The sequence below is a fragment of the Ornithodoros turicata genome, chromosome 4 (genome assembly GCF_037126465.1).
Source record: "Ornithodoros turicata isolate Travis chromosome 4, ASM3712646v1, whole genome shotgun sequence".
NCBI lineage: Eukaryota > Metazoa > Arthropoda > Arachnida > Ixodida > Argasidae > Ornithodoros > Ornithodoros turicata.
Genome location: NC_088204.1, coordinates 22,104,528 through 22,121,235, shown reverse-complemented (window position 1 = coordinate 22,121,235; position 16,708 = coordinate 22,104,528). Strand labels below are relative to the sequence as shown.

The 16,708-nt window shown below is 47.4% G+C and overlaps 2 protein-coding genes across 2 annotated transcripts; both read right to left on the bottom strand.

Moving 5' to 3' along the window:
- Positions 1 to 3,188: 3,188 nt before the first annotated feature.
- LOC135391412 (uncharacterized) lies at positions 3,189 to 3,887 on the bottom strand. Its single transcript, XM_064621668.1, has one exon. The coding sequence runs from the start codon at positions 3,885 to 3,887 to the stop codon at positions 3,189 to 3,191; it is 699 nt and encodes a 232-aa protein (XP_064477738.1).
- Positions 3,888 to 4,639: 752 nt separating this feature from the next.
- On the bottom strand, positions 4,640 to 5,590 carry LOC135391410 (uncharacterized). Its single transcript, XM_064621665.1, has one exon. It carries the CDS (start codon positions 5,588 to 5,590, stop codon positions 4,640 to 4,642), a length of 951 nt encoding a protein of 316 aa, XP_064477735.1.
- Positions 5,591 to 16,708: the final 11,118 nt, after the last annotated feature.

The following is a 16,708-nucleotide window of genomic DNA, read 5'->3' as shown; positions in this document are numbered from 1 at the left end:
GTAGCTGCCTAGCATGATGCAATGACACGTTTCCTTAAACGGAAGCATCGTCGCTGAGTCTACCTTATTAACGATGGAGAAGCTTAATGAAAGTCACGGGAGTTGAAATCGGCATCGGAGTTCCGCCCTCAGAATGCCTATTAGTACGTGGTGGTGCTGGTCACTGTCTTCTATTGAGGTCGGTTTATGTCTTCGTTTATGGCCCCTGTGCTGTATATATATATAGGAAGCCAATCGAGATTCCCGTGTCGCGATCCTCTAATGACGTAATCATACGAGAACGGCGTCCAGGATTGATGAGGTTTATGGGTGGGTCGGAACCCGACTGACGGCAACGATGCCTGTCACGTACGAAGCTCCGCTCGTGTGGCTGTAAGCTGGCTCTGTGATTGCTTCTGTGTGTGTCACTCGCCAAAGACGTACGATTGAATGACTTTCAAGGTCGTCTTGCTATATTTATTTATTTACCTAGCGCCATAAGGCATTACAGTGGGGTACATCACAAATTATATACAGAACATAACTAGTACGTTAACAAACGACAGTACGTGCATATGTTTATTTATCTAGTTAGCTATACTGTTAGCGCTGTCGGGACGTAACAAGGGAGGATAAAATACACACATATAATACAAGTGTTGAAGATCGGTTGATTAGAGGAGGAGGAACACGGGGGGACGAACCGAGCTCGCGCTACGTAATAAACGAGACATTGGATGTCTGTCTCTCAACCAGAACGGATGCTAGTTCTTCTTACTGAACATAATTTGGTGCCGAAACCCGGGAGTAAAACTAGCCTCGGCAACTGGGATGGACAGGCTACGTACGAATCGGTCTGTAGTCCGCGGCGCAACAACTCGACGGCTGTCATCTGCAACCGACCTCCTGAAACAAGAGATACCGTCTACCGAAGAGTTGCAGGTGGCCCTCGATGACCTTCTGGACAAAGATGCGACGCTTGCGGGCTTAAACGAAAAGATTGCGGACCTCGTCGACGACGACAGTTACGAAGAGGAGGTCAGTACCGCCTTAGATTACCACGAAAGGATTCTTAGCTGCATCAGCAGGATTGGACTTCGCACGCGCTCCCGTTCCGACACCACCCTCGCACAGTAATAAGTGGGACAGGAACATTACTTATAGTAAGAGTTCAGTATGTGGGGTTACATTAAACGACAAAAAAAAACCAGTTTTGTTACGGTATACTGATGACATTGTTCTAAATACATGACATTGTTCTTGACATGACATCTAATGACATTGTTCGTCGGGCTTTCAATTATTTAGGGGTAACGGTTACGTCAAAATTAGATTGGGGAATCATATCTGTAATATCTGTTCACCTGCATGCGCAAACTATGCATGCTAAGGCGAAAACTTCACAAGGCCCAGCGTTGTTTGGATTTTAACCACACAATTTTATCCGGATTTTTTAGAGATTTTCTCCGGATATGATGTGAAAGACAATCTGAATTCAACGTCACACGGAAAACTCCCGGTTTATTTTCTTGCAGTGTTGGCTATTTGCAAAAGCCCAGGCCCGCGCAACATTTTAACAATTTTTTAACTATTTAACTTTGCAGCTTTTTAACTTAACATTCGTAACTTATAACTTTTCAGATTTAACTTCTTCACGCTTTCTTCTACTTCTGCCCATTCAGGGAGGGACCTTTTTCCGCTTCCTGGAGGCACTGTAACTGAAGTGCGCCGAAACATGACAGCTAATCCATGCGTGTGGGATCCACACCATTCAACAACGCGTGCATGGCATGGAGCTCCACTTTTCGGAAAACAATAATAACTGATACAATGTTGCTGGGACAGGCAGTTCCGTAAACAGAAACTATGAGAGGTCACCCGAAATCAAGAACAGCAAAGCACAGTCTCTGCCACATGTGTGTGTGTGTGCTTTACTCCGTGTCACATTTCTAGCCTTGTATATATTCTCCAAAAATATCTGGGTTTTATCCAAAAAAGCGCACTGGAGAGAATCTTTTAAAAATATCCGCATTTTTTTCAATCCTGACAATGCCCCAGTTAATGTCAGATTGTTAGCTTATAAATCAGTAATAAGGCCAATTCTTGAATATGCACGCAATGTATGGGGGGGGGGATATATATTTATTGAAGCAATGTATGGGATCCCCACAAAAAAGTTAACACTAGTACAATTGAAAGGATACAAAATCTGGTTTCTAAGATTCACATTTTCTGCGCACAGTAAACGAGTTTCTGTAACTGAATTAAGATGCAAGGCTGCATCCCTACCTCGACTGCCAGAAGTATCGCAACATTTCTACATCGTGCACGCCTGAACGTCCCTTATGGCCGGCGTTTCCTGTATATGGTGGGCAAGGCGGATTCCCCTGATTGCCCAGTGTGTGGGATGGAAGAAAATACTGAACATATTTTTATGGAGTGCAGAAGACATCAGTGTCAACGCAAGACATTGCGGGTCGCACTAACTCGTCTGGACAACAGAGCTTTCTCCATAGAGAAGGTCTTGGGGACGTGGGACGCCAACCAGAGAGACGCCGCATTCAAGGCTCTCGTAGGCTTCATCTCAAGCTGTTCTCTTGATGCTCAGTACTAATTCATCTGTACGTGACGCCCTGGTACCTGTGTGGTGCGATCCTCTGACGGTCATGTGCCCGTGAACATTGCGCCGTACAGCCTAGCCTAGTCATCTTTTTTTTTCTCGGAGCAGCAGAACTTGTCAGGTGGCAAGTTTTAGTCCGTCCAACTCCAACTCCAAGATGCAAGGCGGAACTAGATACATTAGAAAAACGTAGAAAGATGGATAGGTTAAAATGTTTTGCAAAATTTATAATGGTCTGTTGGGAATTTATGAAAAATATGATGACACCTAATTTACAGGAGACCAGTCCCTCAATGCACATTAAAACCCTTCCTGAGCAGAATAAGTGCTTTCAAGTTTTCATTCTTTATTTTATAAACACTAGTGCAATGCAACAGTCTGCCTGCTGATTTATTTGTTAACATAGGTGATGTTCCGGCTTTTTCAACAGCTGTTGAAGATGTGATGTGAACTTCGCATACTTGTATTGTGTGTTTATTCTTGTTGTTGAGTAAGAACTAGCCTCCGTTCTTGTTGAGACAGATATCCAATGCCCAGTTTATTACTCAGCGCGAGCTCGGTTCGTCCCCCCGTGTTCCTCCTCCTCTAATCAACCGATCTTCAACATCCTCCCCCGCGGCGCTGGTTGCGTCTGCCTCCAAAGGGTACAGTCGCTGTAACGGGCGTCGGATCCGCTGTCCACTCGGACGGAGGACACAAAAGGAGAACCAGGTCCTGTCGCTGCAGGTAAGCGATGAAACCAGAGAAAGCGCAGAAGATTCTGCTCTTCCGGCCTGATGCAGATGTCGGCGGTGAGGACTATTGTGCCGCATCTGAACTGCAACAGAAGCTGCAACAACTTTGCCCCGAGCTTCACTTCTTCGTCCAGCACGTCGTTCAGCGAAGGACTTCGCAGCTCATGAGAAGACGCGTCGAATACGACCCGAACTCTCGTGGTGACGGCTTCTCGACGTGCGACTGCGTGATGTGGAAGACAGTATACCATTTTCGAATCGTTGTTCGCTGGCACTTCATCTGCATGGCCTTCTTTGGGGTACTCCCTGATGACCCTGTCGTACCCCAGAAGTACTTCGGGTTGAGTCAGGAAGCGTTGTAGCTGACGGATAAGCCGCGTTTCTGCAACTGTCCGATTCGTGCTTGGCAAGTGGCCTTGAGACTTTAGCATGATGGGCACGACATAACGCCCTTTGTCCTTGTAGACAGCGTCACGGAACTGCACCACCGCCGTTGGCTCTTTTCTGGGCGGTTCCCCAGGGTCTGAAATACCAATAGCGTCGAGCCTCCACATTTCGGAAGGGTCACCAGGCGGATGCGCTGTAGACCACCCCTCAGAACATGCAAGAAAGAGAGCAGTGGTGTGGCCGTTAGCAGACAGAGGATGGGTAAGTAGGCGCCTTGCACCGTCCAACCGAATACAGTTTCTACTGCGCACATATGCTCGCTGAGACGGTCGACGCAACCGGTCACGACGGTCCAGTACAGGTCCGAGCCAATCAGTACGCTGATCACAGAATGCAAACCTCCGCTAAGCGACGGCTCATGTGCGAGCTGCATCTCTTTCGTGTGGAGACTGGATCTTAACTCCGGAGTAATATCAGCGCTCCTCACGGTGCAGACCTCTGGAACTTCTAGCGCGTCAAGCGCAACAGACTTGTCGCCGAACAGGCTGCGAAGCTCTACCCTCAACTTGCGGCAATGATAGCGCTGAGTGCGTGTCGAATTCCCAAAGGTGAATACTGTTACATCCTCTTAGTCGATACAGGGAAGGCCAAGCTTCAGCGAGATGTCCCTTCGTATGAAGGTTCGCTGACTCCCAGTATCGAAGAGTACACGCACCTTTATGCGCTCGTTACCTCCCGCTGCCCAAACCGTTGCTGTCTGAAGTAGCGTTGGTGATGGCGAGTCGCTGCTGGCCGGGGCTGATGTGACGGGTTGCTTATCGCCAGCCGAGGCGCTGAGCACACTTCCAGGAGTGGGACTCTGGTCCGTAGGGGCGTCATCGTTTCTCTTCCAGAGATCACATAACACAGAGAGGTGACGTCATGAACAGTGACGGCACCTCAACCAAGTAGCACTGCGACAGCTGCGAGCGAAGTGGCCGTGCTTGCCGCACTTGAAACAGCAGTTCTTGGCTGTCAATCTTCTCTTGTCATCCGTCGAGATGGCAACATGGCATTCCTGAACCGTGTGACTTGCCAAGTTGCAGAGCAGACAAGAGGGACGAGGATGCGATGAAGATGCGGCCAAAGCCAGTGCTGTCGGCAAGGTGGACGACGCTACGGGAGCTTGGGAGGAACGATCCATAGTACCAGGAACGGTCGAAGCAAGCCTTGTACGACCCGCACGTGTGTCCTCCCTGCTTTCAACTTGTACTTGTAAAAATTGCATAATGTTCTTAACCTGCGCCGGTCGGGACGCAGCAGCATCAGTAGCCGCAACGTCCTCCTTCGTGCGTTGACGGTACAGCACGGCTATATCCTCCGACAACGATCGCATGAGCACCCTATGCAGCACAACAGCATACTCTGCGGGGGACACGCCAAGGGTCTCGAGGCAACTAGTACGGAAGAGAATATGCTCGTAGAGCTCGCGGAGTCGGGCCAGCTGTGAAGAGTTCTGGATCGGCGTAATTGCAAGCAGACTGTCGACGTGCTCATCTACAAGCGCGTCCGTACGACCGAAGCGCTGGGTTAGGACATTGACTGCAGTGGCGTAGTTGTCCTCGGTAAGCCTGATCCATTCCACGGCGCGCTTCGCTTGTCCGGTCAAGTAGGATCGTAGGTGCTTGAACGTTTCGATTGCGGGTAGGTCAGGATTCGTATGGATTGTGGCTTCAAAGTGCTCCCAAAATCCGTGCCACTCACGGAGGTCTCCGGAGAAGACGGGCACCTGCAACTTCGGAAGGGCAACCCGTTTCGTCGAGGGTCGTGGTACCATCCCAAGCGCGGGATTATCGTGAACGGTCGGAGCGGTCTGAGCCACGCCACTCATAACGTATTCGGAACGATCCCCTGGTGCGTCTTGAAGCGAAACGGTGGCGGCGGCCACCAGTTAACGAGCGAGTTAAATGCGTTATTAAGCATTTGCTGGTCAGCTTCGCTTTTAACCGGACATAATCAAACAATCATCAGCAAATAGTTCAAAGGAGCACTGAGGTGGCCTCAATTTTTTTTATTGCTGTTTTTTGGTGCAGAGTTGATTTTGAGTTTGAGTTTGAATGCAAAAAAAAAAAGCTGAGAAGAAACTGAATTGAAGGTAGAATGTTCTCCAACGAATAAAATTAGTTCCTGCGAAATAACGATGAGCGTTGCTGACCTACAGAGCGAGCGCGACGGCTCTGTTCCTCGCAACTTTAAAAATCATTTTCCTCGTGAAAAGAGCGCATCGCAGAACGAAAGGACGTCGTGACGCATGCTACTCCCATCACGTGACCTGTGACGTACAACGGCACAGCTTAAGCATGTATTAGTGGCGCGTGAGCTGCGAAGAAAAAACAAAGGAACAAGGCACGGAGCCTTCACCACTTCACGAGAGGATCGTGTCGGCCGTCCGCGGCTGCTTTCGTGTCATGACGTCATTATACGAGGGGCGTTCAAGTCAAACCGGGACTTTCTGTCTCCTGAGTGTACAAATGGCTCCCGCTACTTCTTTTTCGTCATTTTCACACGCGACAGGCCTCCGCATTCACCACGTGGTGGTCCAAATTTTGTGCAAAACAGAAGGCACGTTCTGGACAAGATGGCCGACAACGAGGTGAGCGCGCACATCGAACAGCGAATTGTCATGAAGTTTCTCGTGAATGAAGGCGTAAAGTCATCTGAAATTCACAGAATACTTCAGGTTCAGTATGGCCACGATACACTTAGCCGCAGCAAAGTGTTTGAGTGGTGCAAACGGTTCCGAGACGGCCGTACATCAGTGCAGGACGACCCTGCCCGGGGCGGCTCAGAGCCCAGTGTCAGAGTTCCTGAGAACATCCAACTTGTGGAGCGTCCGATCCTCAAGGACCGAGGGTTAACATGTCTCGATATCAATAATGCATATAGTGAGATCAATAGTGCATATTACTGCCAGGTTCTTAGGGATGTGCATAAGGCACTGAAGCAAAAGCGGCCGGGCTTCATCACCAAAGGAGTCCTCCTCCTACAGGACAATGCACGCCCGCATACAGGGCATATCACGGCACGCACCTTACAGGAACTTGGTTGGGAGTTGCTGTCACATTCCCCTTAGAGTCCAGACCTCGCCCCCGGCGATTTCCATCTCTTCGCGCCACTGTAGGCGTTCTTTGGGGGCCGCCACTTCGACGATGAGGTCAAGAATGCAGTCCGATCATGGCTGCTACGCGCCGGTAAGGATTTCTACGCTGCTGGCATCCAAACCCTCGTGAAACGCTGGGACAAGGGGATTAGTGCAGCTGGAGATTACGTTGAAAAACAACACTAATTTCTCGCCTGTAAGTTCATTTTACTTTTGCGAAAAATGAAAAGTCCCGGTTTGACTTGAACGCCCCTCATAGTTATGGATGTTCCTATACAAAAGACAGTCGTCTGCAAACAAACGGATCTTAGACGTTATATTTTCTGTTATATCGTTAATGTATATTAAGAACAACAATGGTGCCAGGGCAGATCTCTGAAGGACACCGCAATTTGTCCCAGCTAACACACACTTATTACCACGCACTGTTGCCCGTTAGTTAGATAAGCTCGAATCCATGATAAGATTTGAACCATAACTTTTAATGCAGGTAGCTTATGTAAAAGTAACGCGTGAAGGACAACGGCGAACGCTTTTCTAAAGTAAGAAAAACAACGTCTGTATTTCATTATCAAACGAAGAAGTTAAATCAAAATGGAAATCAATCAATCAGTTGCGTTATTCTTGACATACCGTGGCGACAACCATGCTGAGATGACATTCGTTGCTTGAGATGAGAAATGTTTCGTAAAATTAATGTAAACAATATGTTCACGGATTTCAACCGAAACACACGTAAGTGAAATTGGTTGATAATTCTCAACCTTTGTTCTGTTACCACTCTTAAAAACTGGCACAGCACAGCATAGCTTTCAACAAGTCCTGCGGTAATTCGTGGTGGTCAGAGAAGTATCACATATTACATAGAGAAATGTAGAGATGATGGGGTCATGATTCGAGGACAAATGTGGAAATACCATCAGGGACCAGCAGCTTTACGTACATTTAAGGCCTGAGTTAGTTTAACAATCCCATTGTAAAATAAAGTAACAGGATCCATAGGTTTTATGACTTGTGCTTGATAACTAAGTATGCTTACGGCAGAGAACGTACTCGAACCCACCGACACAAAGTGTTCATTAAAGAAAACCGCTTTATCATAATCGGCAGGTGTCACTGCATCACTCGCCCGCAGTGACGGAATACCCATAGTGTCCCTATTACTAACACGTATGAATTTCCAAAAGTCATTGAGGCTATCATTGACCTTACTGCCAAGCGGATTGAGGTAGTCATCCTTGTGGGATCTGAGTTCAACCTTCATTGAAGAAGATCACTCTTTAATTTTCGAACGTAGATAATCAGACGGGTTCCTACGATATTGAAAAAAGGGCCGCTTAATTTTGTTTTATCTTACTCCTCAGGGAAGGATTGACCCAAGGCTTGTGGAAACGTCGTCCCCCAGACACTAGCTGTCAAGTCGAGGGAGCACGTTGAAAACTTTTTACCGTTCAAGCCAGAGGGAAGGAAAGCACACGTGCCGTACGCCTGTTTCTCGGTATCGCTTTCGTCCTTTCTGGCTTGTGTGGGCTGCAAAAACGCTGGGTTTAAAGTAGCACAGAAGTCATTTTTAACACCCAGTTTTCTTCCTATAAAACTGTTAAGTTTGCCAGTAAGATGCACCATGCGAAGTAATTTACACCACAGAGTCATAATTATCGCAGAAATTGAATTTAAAATACGCCGCAAAAAGCGAACGTGCGCAACAGTGGTGAAGAGCAGTACCAGCCTGTGATCTGCCTGGAACCTCGCGCTGACGCTATAAGGAGAACGCTCACTGATTGGCCTAGAGAAGTGTTGTCTGCTACTCCGCTGTCGTCTGTTACTCGGCTGTTCGGGGTTCTGATAAAGCCTTTCTCCTTGCTCGATAATGCTTCGGCCGCTCCTTCTATCCCCAATTCTCCGGGAAAACTGGCAAAACAGGTTTACGGCGGCAAAGGGACAATGCGCTGACCCCCACTGACCGGCAAACCAGAACGAGTCTCCTTATGCCGTCATCGGTGACGTGCCATCATACCTCCTCATCCCCGTTAGAGCTGGAGTGGCGAGTTAAGGGTGAAGGCGCTATGTTTATGGGAGTTTTTTTTTTTTTTTTCTGGGAAACAAATTGCACACATCAAAACCTTTCGCGCTATTCGGTATAATGACACACGCACTTTCATCAGATATCTTAATCTGAATTTTTTTTGGATGGCCCTCTGTACTCCTTTAAGGCTGGATGGAGGACGGTGTATACATTGCAAAAAAGGGCCAACCGAATCCACGAATCCTCGAATCCTAGGCAGGGATTCGAGATTCAGGAATTCGAATCCCACTGCCCAAAACGGCGAATCGAATCTTTCGAATCCACCAACCACGTTCGTTTGTTTCTTCCGTGTGTCGTACTAGGCCGAGCAGAGTGGCCATAAAAAAGTATGTGCATCGCAGCTCGAGTAGGCGTCGTCTGAGCGTGGCTCGAGGGGTGCCCAATCTGCGGCAGTCGAGGAGAAGATGTGGAATATCAGCTTCAACAGCGCAAGTGGGCCATTTGGGCGAGTGGAGAAGACTCATTTTACAGAGAAGCAGAAGTGTCCTGGAAACATTAAGTCGTAGGCGGTGTAGAATTGACGCTTCTCGACGCGAGCGATGGTGTGCGGCAACGAAATCAGTCGATGGGTCGATGGACCGGAGATGATCGTTCAATCGGACAGCGTGCTCTTGAAACTGCCGAGTGCCGCTGTGGCGGATTCGGCGTATCTGTAATCGACATGCTGAGGCTGAAAGTGATAGTGAACAGTTATTGAAGGTGACGTCCCCATGTGCTCGACGTTCTAAGGCGTCTGCGCGGGTTCTTTCGTTGGGCATTGCACCGAACGGGTTTTAACGCGTTAACGATATGGGACCAACGTTGTCGCTAAATATTTTGGCGAAACTCTTTTTTGAAATTATATAACATTTTTATTGAAAGCCTTTCAATGTTTTGTCAAAACGATTACATTTCTTGCATCGACTGCTGTTGTTGCACAATCCCACGGTAACGCAAACAGTCTTGCAATCATATGGCGGTGGCACTGTCACTTGGTGCCACGTGACCCTGTAAAGCCTTGTAGCTGTAAGGCTGTAAAAAGCTGTAAAGCTTGTCGTTAGCACGAGGTGCTCCTAACCGTTTGAATTTTATTCAAACAAGGAGAATGTCGCACACACACTAGCACTAGAGTGCTAGTCCGTGTCCCACCTTCTCCTTGTGTTTTGCCTTTCGTTCTGGTTTTTGCACCTTTTTTTTTTTTTTCTCCAATGATGCACCAATGAGCCGAGAGAGCAGTCCTACATGTATCAGTTAGGATACCTGTTTTACGAACACATAAACTAGCATGTACCACTCCCCATAATAGTTCCCTGCTCACAGCACTTCAGTCACAGCAGCCCGCCCCTGTTTCGTTGGAACGCGCCGTTTCTGTCCCTCTAGAATTTATTCCCAGGTGTTAGTCACTGCTGCGCTAAACGAAAACAATCCCACACACAGAGAACCGCTCCGACGTTGCAACAACCCACGTATGAACGACGGGACGTCAGAAGACAGCGTTCCTCGCGTACGTTTCACACTCGAAATCTGTGCATCCAACTGGAGGGGAACATCGAACACGCCACGCGCGAACAACAAGGGGTCCGTCACGAAAACACGGTCGACGTACACGGATGCGGCCCTGGGTCCCGCGTTCGCTGCACCCGGGGTCACGTTCGGGCCAAATGGGCGCACGCGGCGGCCTGCGTGGTTTAAATGGACCGAAGCTAATGAGAATTTAATATGCGGAGAGACCATTGAAAGCCCATTCCATTGTCCCAACAGGTCATCCGGCGGCGCACGCTGTCAGCACGCCCACAACGGTAGCTGCCGGTACAGCGCACGATAAACGACCTTGGAATATTGCTACTTGTCTGGCTGCACAGCGAATTATAAACATGGGTATAGGATGAAGGAGTGTCCCCGAGGGAGTATTGAATAATGGATTTGGCTGAGCGTGTCTATAATGCGCAGTATAGGCAAGACATTAGATTAAGGTATTGAAGAGCGGTACAGGTTTTGTTATACCGTTTGACAATTTGAGGGCACGTAAGGCATCGACCGGTTCAAAACGTTCCCAATGTGGTTGAAGCCTTATAGAACGAAGTCGATGTCGGGAAACGTTGCAGAAGCATGAATAACCGAAACCATTATGAAGTGCTTGTTATCCTGGGCCCAGATCTTCATCTTTTCGTTATCCCAACCACAGCGTGCGTTAAATGCATCAAATCGGCCTGTGATTCGCCACGAGCTCTTGCACGAGCCTATCAAAGCGGCTTGAAAGCGGGCGAACTTTAAATATAACGATAACGATCGCTATGTGAATGTTCATGATCGGGGTCCAGGTGCGTTCGTTTATTGAACTCGAGTAACTCCGGAGTCGAGAGAGTCGACTCTTGGTGAGCGAAAATGCCGCGGTGCCGCTCTCGTGACGTCGTCCACGTCCCAATGATTCCCGTTCTGAAATACAAGGACTCAACGCTCGAGGTGCTCGAGGGTCGACTCCCGGCGGCTCTCCTTTCCATATGGGTCGCTGTGGTCGATGACTTACGATGACACTCATACGTCACGACTCCGACTCGTGGGTCGAGCGAGTTGGATAACCGAACACCATAAAATAACCAGTGCAACCTCCAGATATCACTACCCTGCCCGTACGAAAATTCCTGATCGGCCGGACACGAGCCCGGATTCAGGCCAGATCGGGTCAGATCTGAAAGCGAGCATGGTATATCCGGTTTTATCTGGTTTTAACCGACAGGTGCCGGACGCAGACCCGGAAACCAGTCTGTGTTAGTCCGGATTCATCAGTATTATCCGGACACCTGCCCAGATCAACTGGAACCAGATCTGACCAGACAAGCTCCGATCCGGATTGACGACCATATAAGGTCCGGACAGGCCGGATCCGGAAATCATCGGAATGATCGTGCCCTTTACGAGCATGTCCTGTGTGATGCATTTCACGTTAGACGAATCTTTCGTGATAATTAACCGTCGCAATTAATGTCCGGTGCGAACGACTAGTGATCTAGAAAGAATAATGGAGAAGAGAGACAGGAGAGGAACTAGTTAAGGTCTCTCAGTCCCGGTCGTCAAACAGCAACGACAAATATCAGTGTACGACTGTTCACGTTAATTTTACATGCTAACCAGTAAAAGTGGAGTTCACTACAAATGCAGTTCTGTAAAGTTGGGCGATAAGCAGACACAGTCAAGGACCGTCACACATTTCTTTAGATCCTGCGGCAAAGCAATTATTTCCAATGCACAAGTTCATGTGTTAGCTGGTATGTCTTTCCAAATTAAATAATGAGGTATAAGCGAAAAGTACTGCGACCTACCACACAACTGCAATAACTATATAAGGCCAGATCTGGACGCACACAGTGTGTCCTACTGAAATGCACAATGGTTTTAAAAAGTGGTACCACACTGCAAAAGTAGAAAACAACATACATATGCTGTTTTCTACCTTTGTGGTGTGATATCCACCTTCTTTACATCTTTGTGAATATTTTATGTGGGACACTGTTTGCAGTCAGATCTGGCCTGATATACAAGCAGATCTAGTCAGGCCATGGGACATTTCCAGATCTGGCCTGACACATAACAGATCTGGCATATTAATCAGGCCAGATACCAGACAGATCAGGAATTGGGACATTTCCAGATCTGGCCTGACAAGAAAGCCAGATCTGGAAATGTCCCAATTCCTGATCAAAAACAGATCTGGAAGTTGTGATCAGGTCAGATAAAAATCAGATCTGACTTTTTCGTAAGGGTGTGGATGGTTCCCAACAGATAATTCCAGCTTACCACCTTTTCTACGGTATCGCTACACAGCTGAAAATCTTGCAACCAGTGTATTCTCCTGATGCGTCTCTATTCGCTGCGAAATCGACCTATAGGAGGCGACACTGTCACCCTTCTAGTGTGGATAACACGTGGGCCGATGTTCGGAGTTGATGGTTCTTTTCCGTAATTCTTGTGTATATTCACGGGAAGGTCAATTGTGCCGCAATGGTACGATACTGTACGGTTCCCCAATGCTCCACCTACTGCACTGAACGCGGAATAAACGTGTAAAAGCAGACGACGCGTCCACACTGTGGTAGTTCTCTGTTCTCGGCAGCGCGCCGACACCATTCGATCTCGGAGCGGATAGTGCCCCTGAAAGTGACAGAACACACTGTTACTTGCCGTATCTCAACAGATAATAAATCTTGGCGGAAGGATTCACTTCGCTATCGTCTTTCACTTGAGCACGTAAGAAATTCTGAAACACATTGCCCGCGCACTACCAACTTTTTAGGACTACACTCGCCATATCAGAGCTGGACTCTAAGCCTGATGCTCAGTGATCAGCTATAGCTCTGGTCCGACACCACGAGCCCAACAAGCGAGCCCGGTCTTGATTAGCCAAAACAAATTATCCTTCTTTCGGAACCAAAACCAATAAACAAAAGGCGCACCAGGCCAACCTCTCGAATTCGCCATTAGGCAATCCTTTTGACCACTAAAGAAATGTATTTCCTTGAAAAGTTTGGAATGGGTCCTACGCTACGCAGCGTTCTTTCTAATGCGTGCTGTAGAACCTGCTCTCCAATTATTATTATTTAATGAATGTATGCGAGCTCGTTCACCTGTGCGTGGTGGATGAGAAGTTTCTGTCTGTAGGTTTGTAATAAAGTATTCAGTCTAGAGTAGAGTTCGTCTACTTATTTTTGTGCTTGTGTTTACTGTCAGGCGTTTATTCATTATGCACCGATTAGCCCATTACCTTACCTTGACGCGAGAGGGGAAGTCGTCCTTAAATTGCGCGCGAGCGCCAGAACCGCGTTCCTCTTAGCATACCAAATCGATCTTTGGTAAACCCGTTCTCTCCCTGTGACCGAGATTTTTGTCCAGTACTTTTTTGTGTGTATTCACCGTGCGCCGTGTGTAGCATGTTCATGGCTGTTAAAATAAACGACGGCAACAGAGGGGAGGTAGGGATATATTTATTGGAACAAAGAAAAAAAGGAAGGAAAAGTCAGCCAAACGACATGTCGGCTTGCTTTTCTGTAAAACACACATACACACACAAGAAGAAAGAAAATAACAAACGGAAATTAAATAAAACAACTAACAGCTAACAACTAACAGCAACGGCAATAGCTAACGACTCCTCGTCAGCCTCTACATGAAATATGACACAGGATCGAAATTCCTGGAGGCCCGGCGTAATTTCAAAGGAAAATAGTAGGTTCCCGTGCAAATGAACAACGTTAATGTTGTTGATTTGCACAAACAAATAAACAAGAAAAACGTCCCAACATGTACATCACAATGAGACAACTACAAACATAGACGACACAAACACCCAACAGACAGCGTCCAACACCCAATAAACAATGAAATTCAAATAACGTAGAGGAAAGGTGCAGACGGTCAGGAGGGCATATACATCCGATTCCCGGCGTCAGCGCCTTTTTTCTAAGCTATTCGAACTTCACCTCATGCATTTGCCACGATCTGGAAGAACTTGACGGACCAATTGTTCGACAATGTCCGACAACTTGGCGTCCACTGTCCAACAGGATGTCAGAGGTTCATCACGTGTTGTCAGGGCATGCCGAAGCCACATGCCCTGACCACACCTGGTGAAACTATGTACAGTGCTGACACGCGGAACTGCAACACCAAGTTACTCTCTTAGACGGTTTTAAAGGGCTCAAAATCAGCGTGTACTGTTTACTTTGGTTGTGCCTTCCAATGCACAGCCATCACAGAAGAAAGGACTAAAACGAGGAGTAATTGTAGCATCTACTCCCCTAGATTGCAATTGCTCGCCATTTTAGTCCCCTGGGCGCGAAATTTACTCCATAGGTCTTCAAATAGTCACTGAACTTCGCAAATGGTCTCCTGAGTGCAACAGTCTACGTAAATATATACTCTTCGCAATATAGCCTGCTTAACTTAGCAATTTTCGGCCCACACAGAGGAAGAAATAGCTCGCGGTGCTTTCTTACGAAATTGTGCCATGCGTGTCGCAAGATTTTATATCAGTCGACATATCACGGTTCACGGTTCAATTCAAAGCCCAACATTCATGCACATGAAGGGAGTGTTAGAATAAGAGTGAAATGGCAGTCCCACACTTTGTAACATTCGCATTTACTCCCGGAGGGGACGAATTTTTGTGGCAGTGCATTTAGTCCCCAAAAGTACTTAATGAACGTGTAAAAAGAACAGAGGACGTCTGCTCAAAGGAACTGCAAAACGTTTAATGAATATGAAGATGGCGGAAGAATCTCAAGTCACGAGATCCGTGCCATGATTTTACGTGATATGATGTCATCTTTCTTTACAGTACTGTTTTTTATAGAGTGATCGTAATGGTAGAGTGGCCCGCCTCACAAGAGCTCCAACGCGTTTTTTTTTCTTTTGCGTTAAAAAAACTAACAATGTTCCGTTTAAAATTAAGAAGCCACTTCAAGGCTTTAGTTCCGCGCTACAATCACTAAAATGAGAGCCAAACCAGAGTAAAAACGAAAGAAAATCTTTACTTTTAATTTTATTTATGGACAAATGGCGCATGACATCGAATATGGCGCGCTATATCGCTCACTGGTGCACCCATTTAGCGTAATCAGCATCATGAAGTCCTCCTCTATGGCCGGTGTGCACGGACACAGCAGACCCCGATATAAACCGTTTCCGGCGTGCTACCTTGATGTATTCCACTCTGTCTCACTAACGACCGTGACGCTCTATAAAGTGGCCCCGAGTGTTCGCTGCTGCACCTGACGTGCCCAACAGGGCAAACGGCGCGTCAAATGGCCTGCGACGCTATGATGCCCTCCTGCCGCCGTTCTCCACGTGCAAAAGCCGCTGTACGAGCCCGTAGTGTTGTGGTGGTCTTCAACTGCACGTGAGTGCTAGCTGGATACAAGATATCGCTTTTCAGAGTGTATACCGGCACAGGCGCCGATTGGCCCTTTTGGGGACGACAGACCTCAGCGCCGCCACACCCAAATCGCCGAAAAGCTCTTGTGTTCTTTCTCAGCTCGCTGAAAGGAGCTGAGAGGTAATCCGCTTAACTGCATTCGGCGAACTGGGATTCGGCAGATTGGGATGTGACTACATAACTGACCCTGTTTCTGAGAAGTATAGGACGCCAACTGAAAACAGCTACACTTTTAAAAATGAACTTCACCGCATAGCACGCTCCTAGACGACCATAATATCGAATGATATCGTTATCTGCCCTGATTTGTTGAAAACGGGAGGCGTACGCCTTTTCTGTGACAATTACGAACAGCATAAGTGTCACAAAAAAGGCGTATGCCTCCCGTTTTCAACAAATCAGGGCAGATAACGATATCATTCGAGATGGTGGTTGGCTAGGAGCGTGCTATGCGGTGAAGTTCATTTTTAAGAGAGTACACTGTTAAGACAGAAGTTCGCCACATAGCACGCTCCTATCCAACCGTCATTCCGAATAATATCATTCTGTGTCCTGATTTGTTCAAAACAGGGGGGCGACGCCTATCTGGGACAAGATAATGTGTCTCAGATAGGCGCCTCCTCCCATTTTCAACAAATCAATACACAGAATGATTTCATTCGGAATGATGGTTGGCTATGAGCGTGCTATGTGGTGAAGTTCTGTTTTAACAGTGTAGCATCACATGTATGTGTAACTTATACTCCAAATTTCTGGGAGTATCGTTTTGCTTGATAGTTGCCGTAACCACAGTTTAAGTGCCGTTTCGATATGAATTCTCCTTTTGCGGCGTCAGCTGCCTGTTGTCCGTCACATA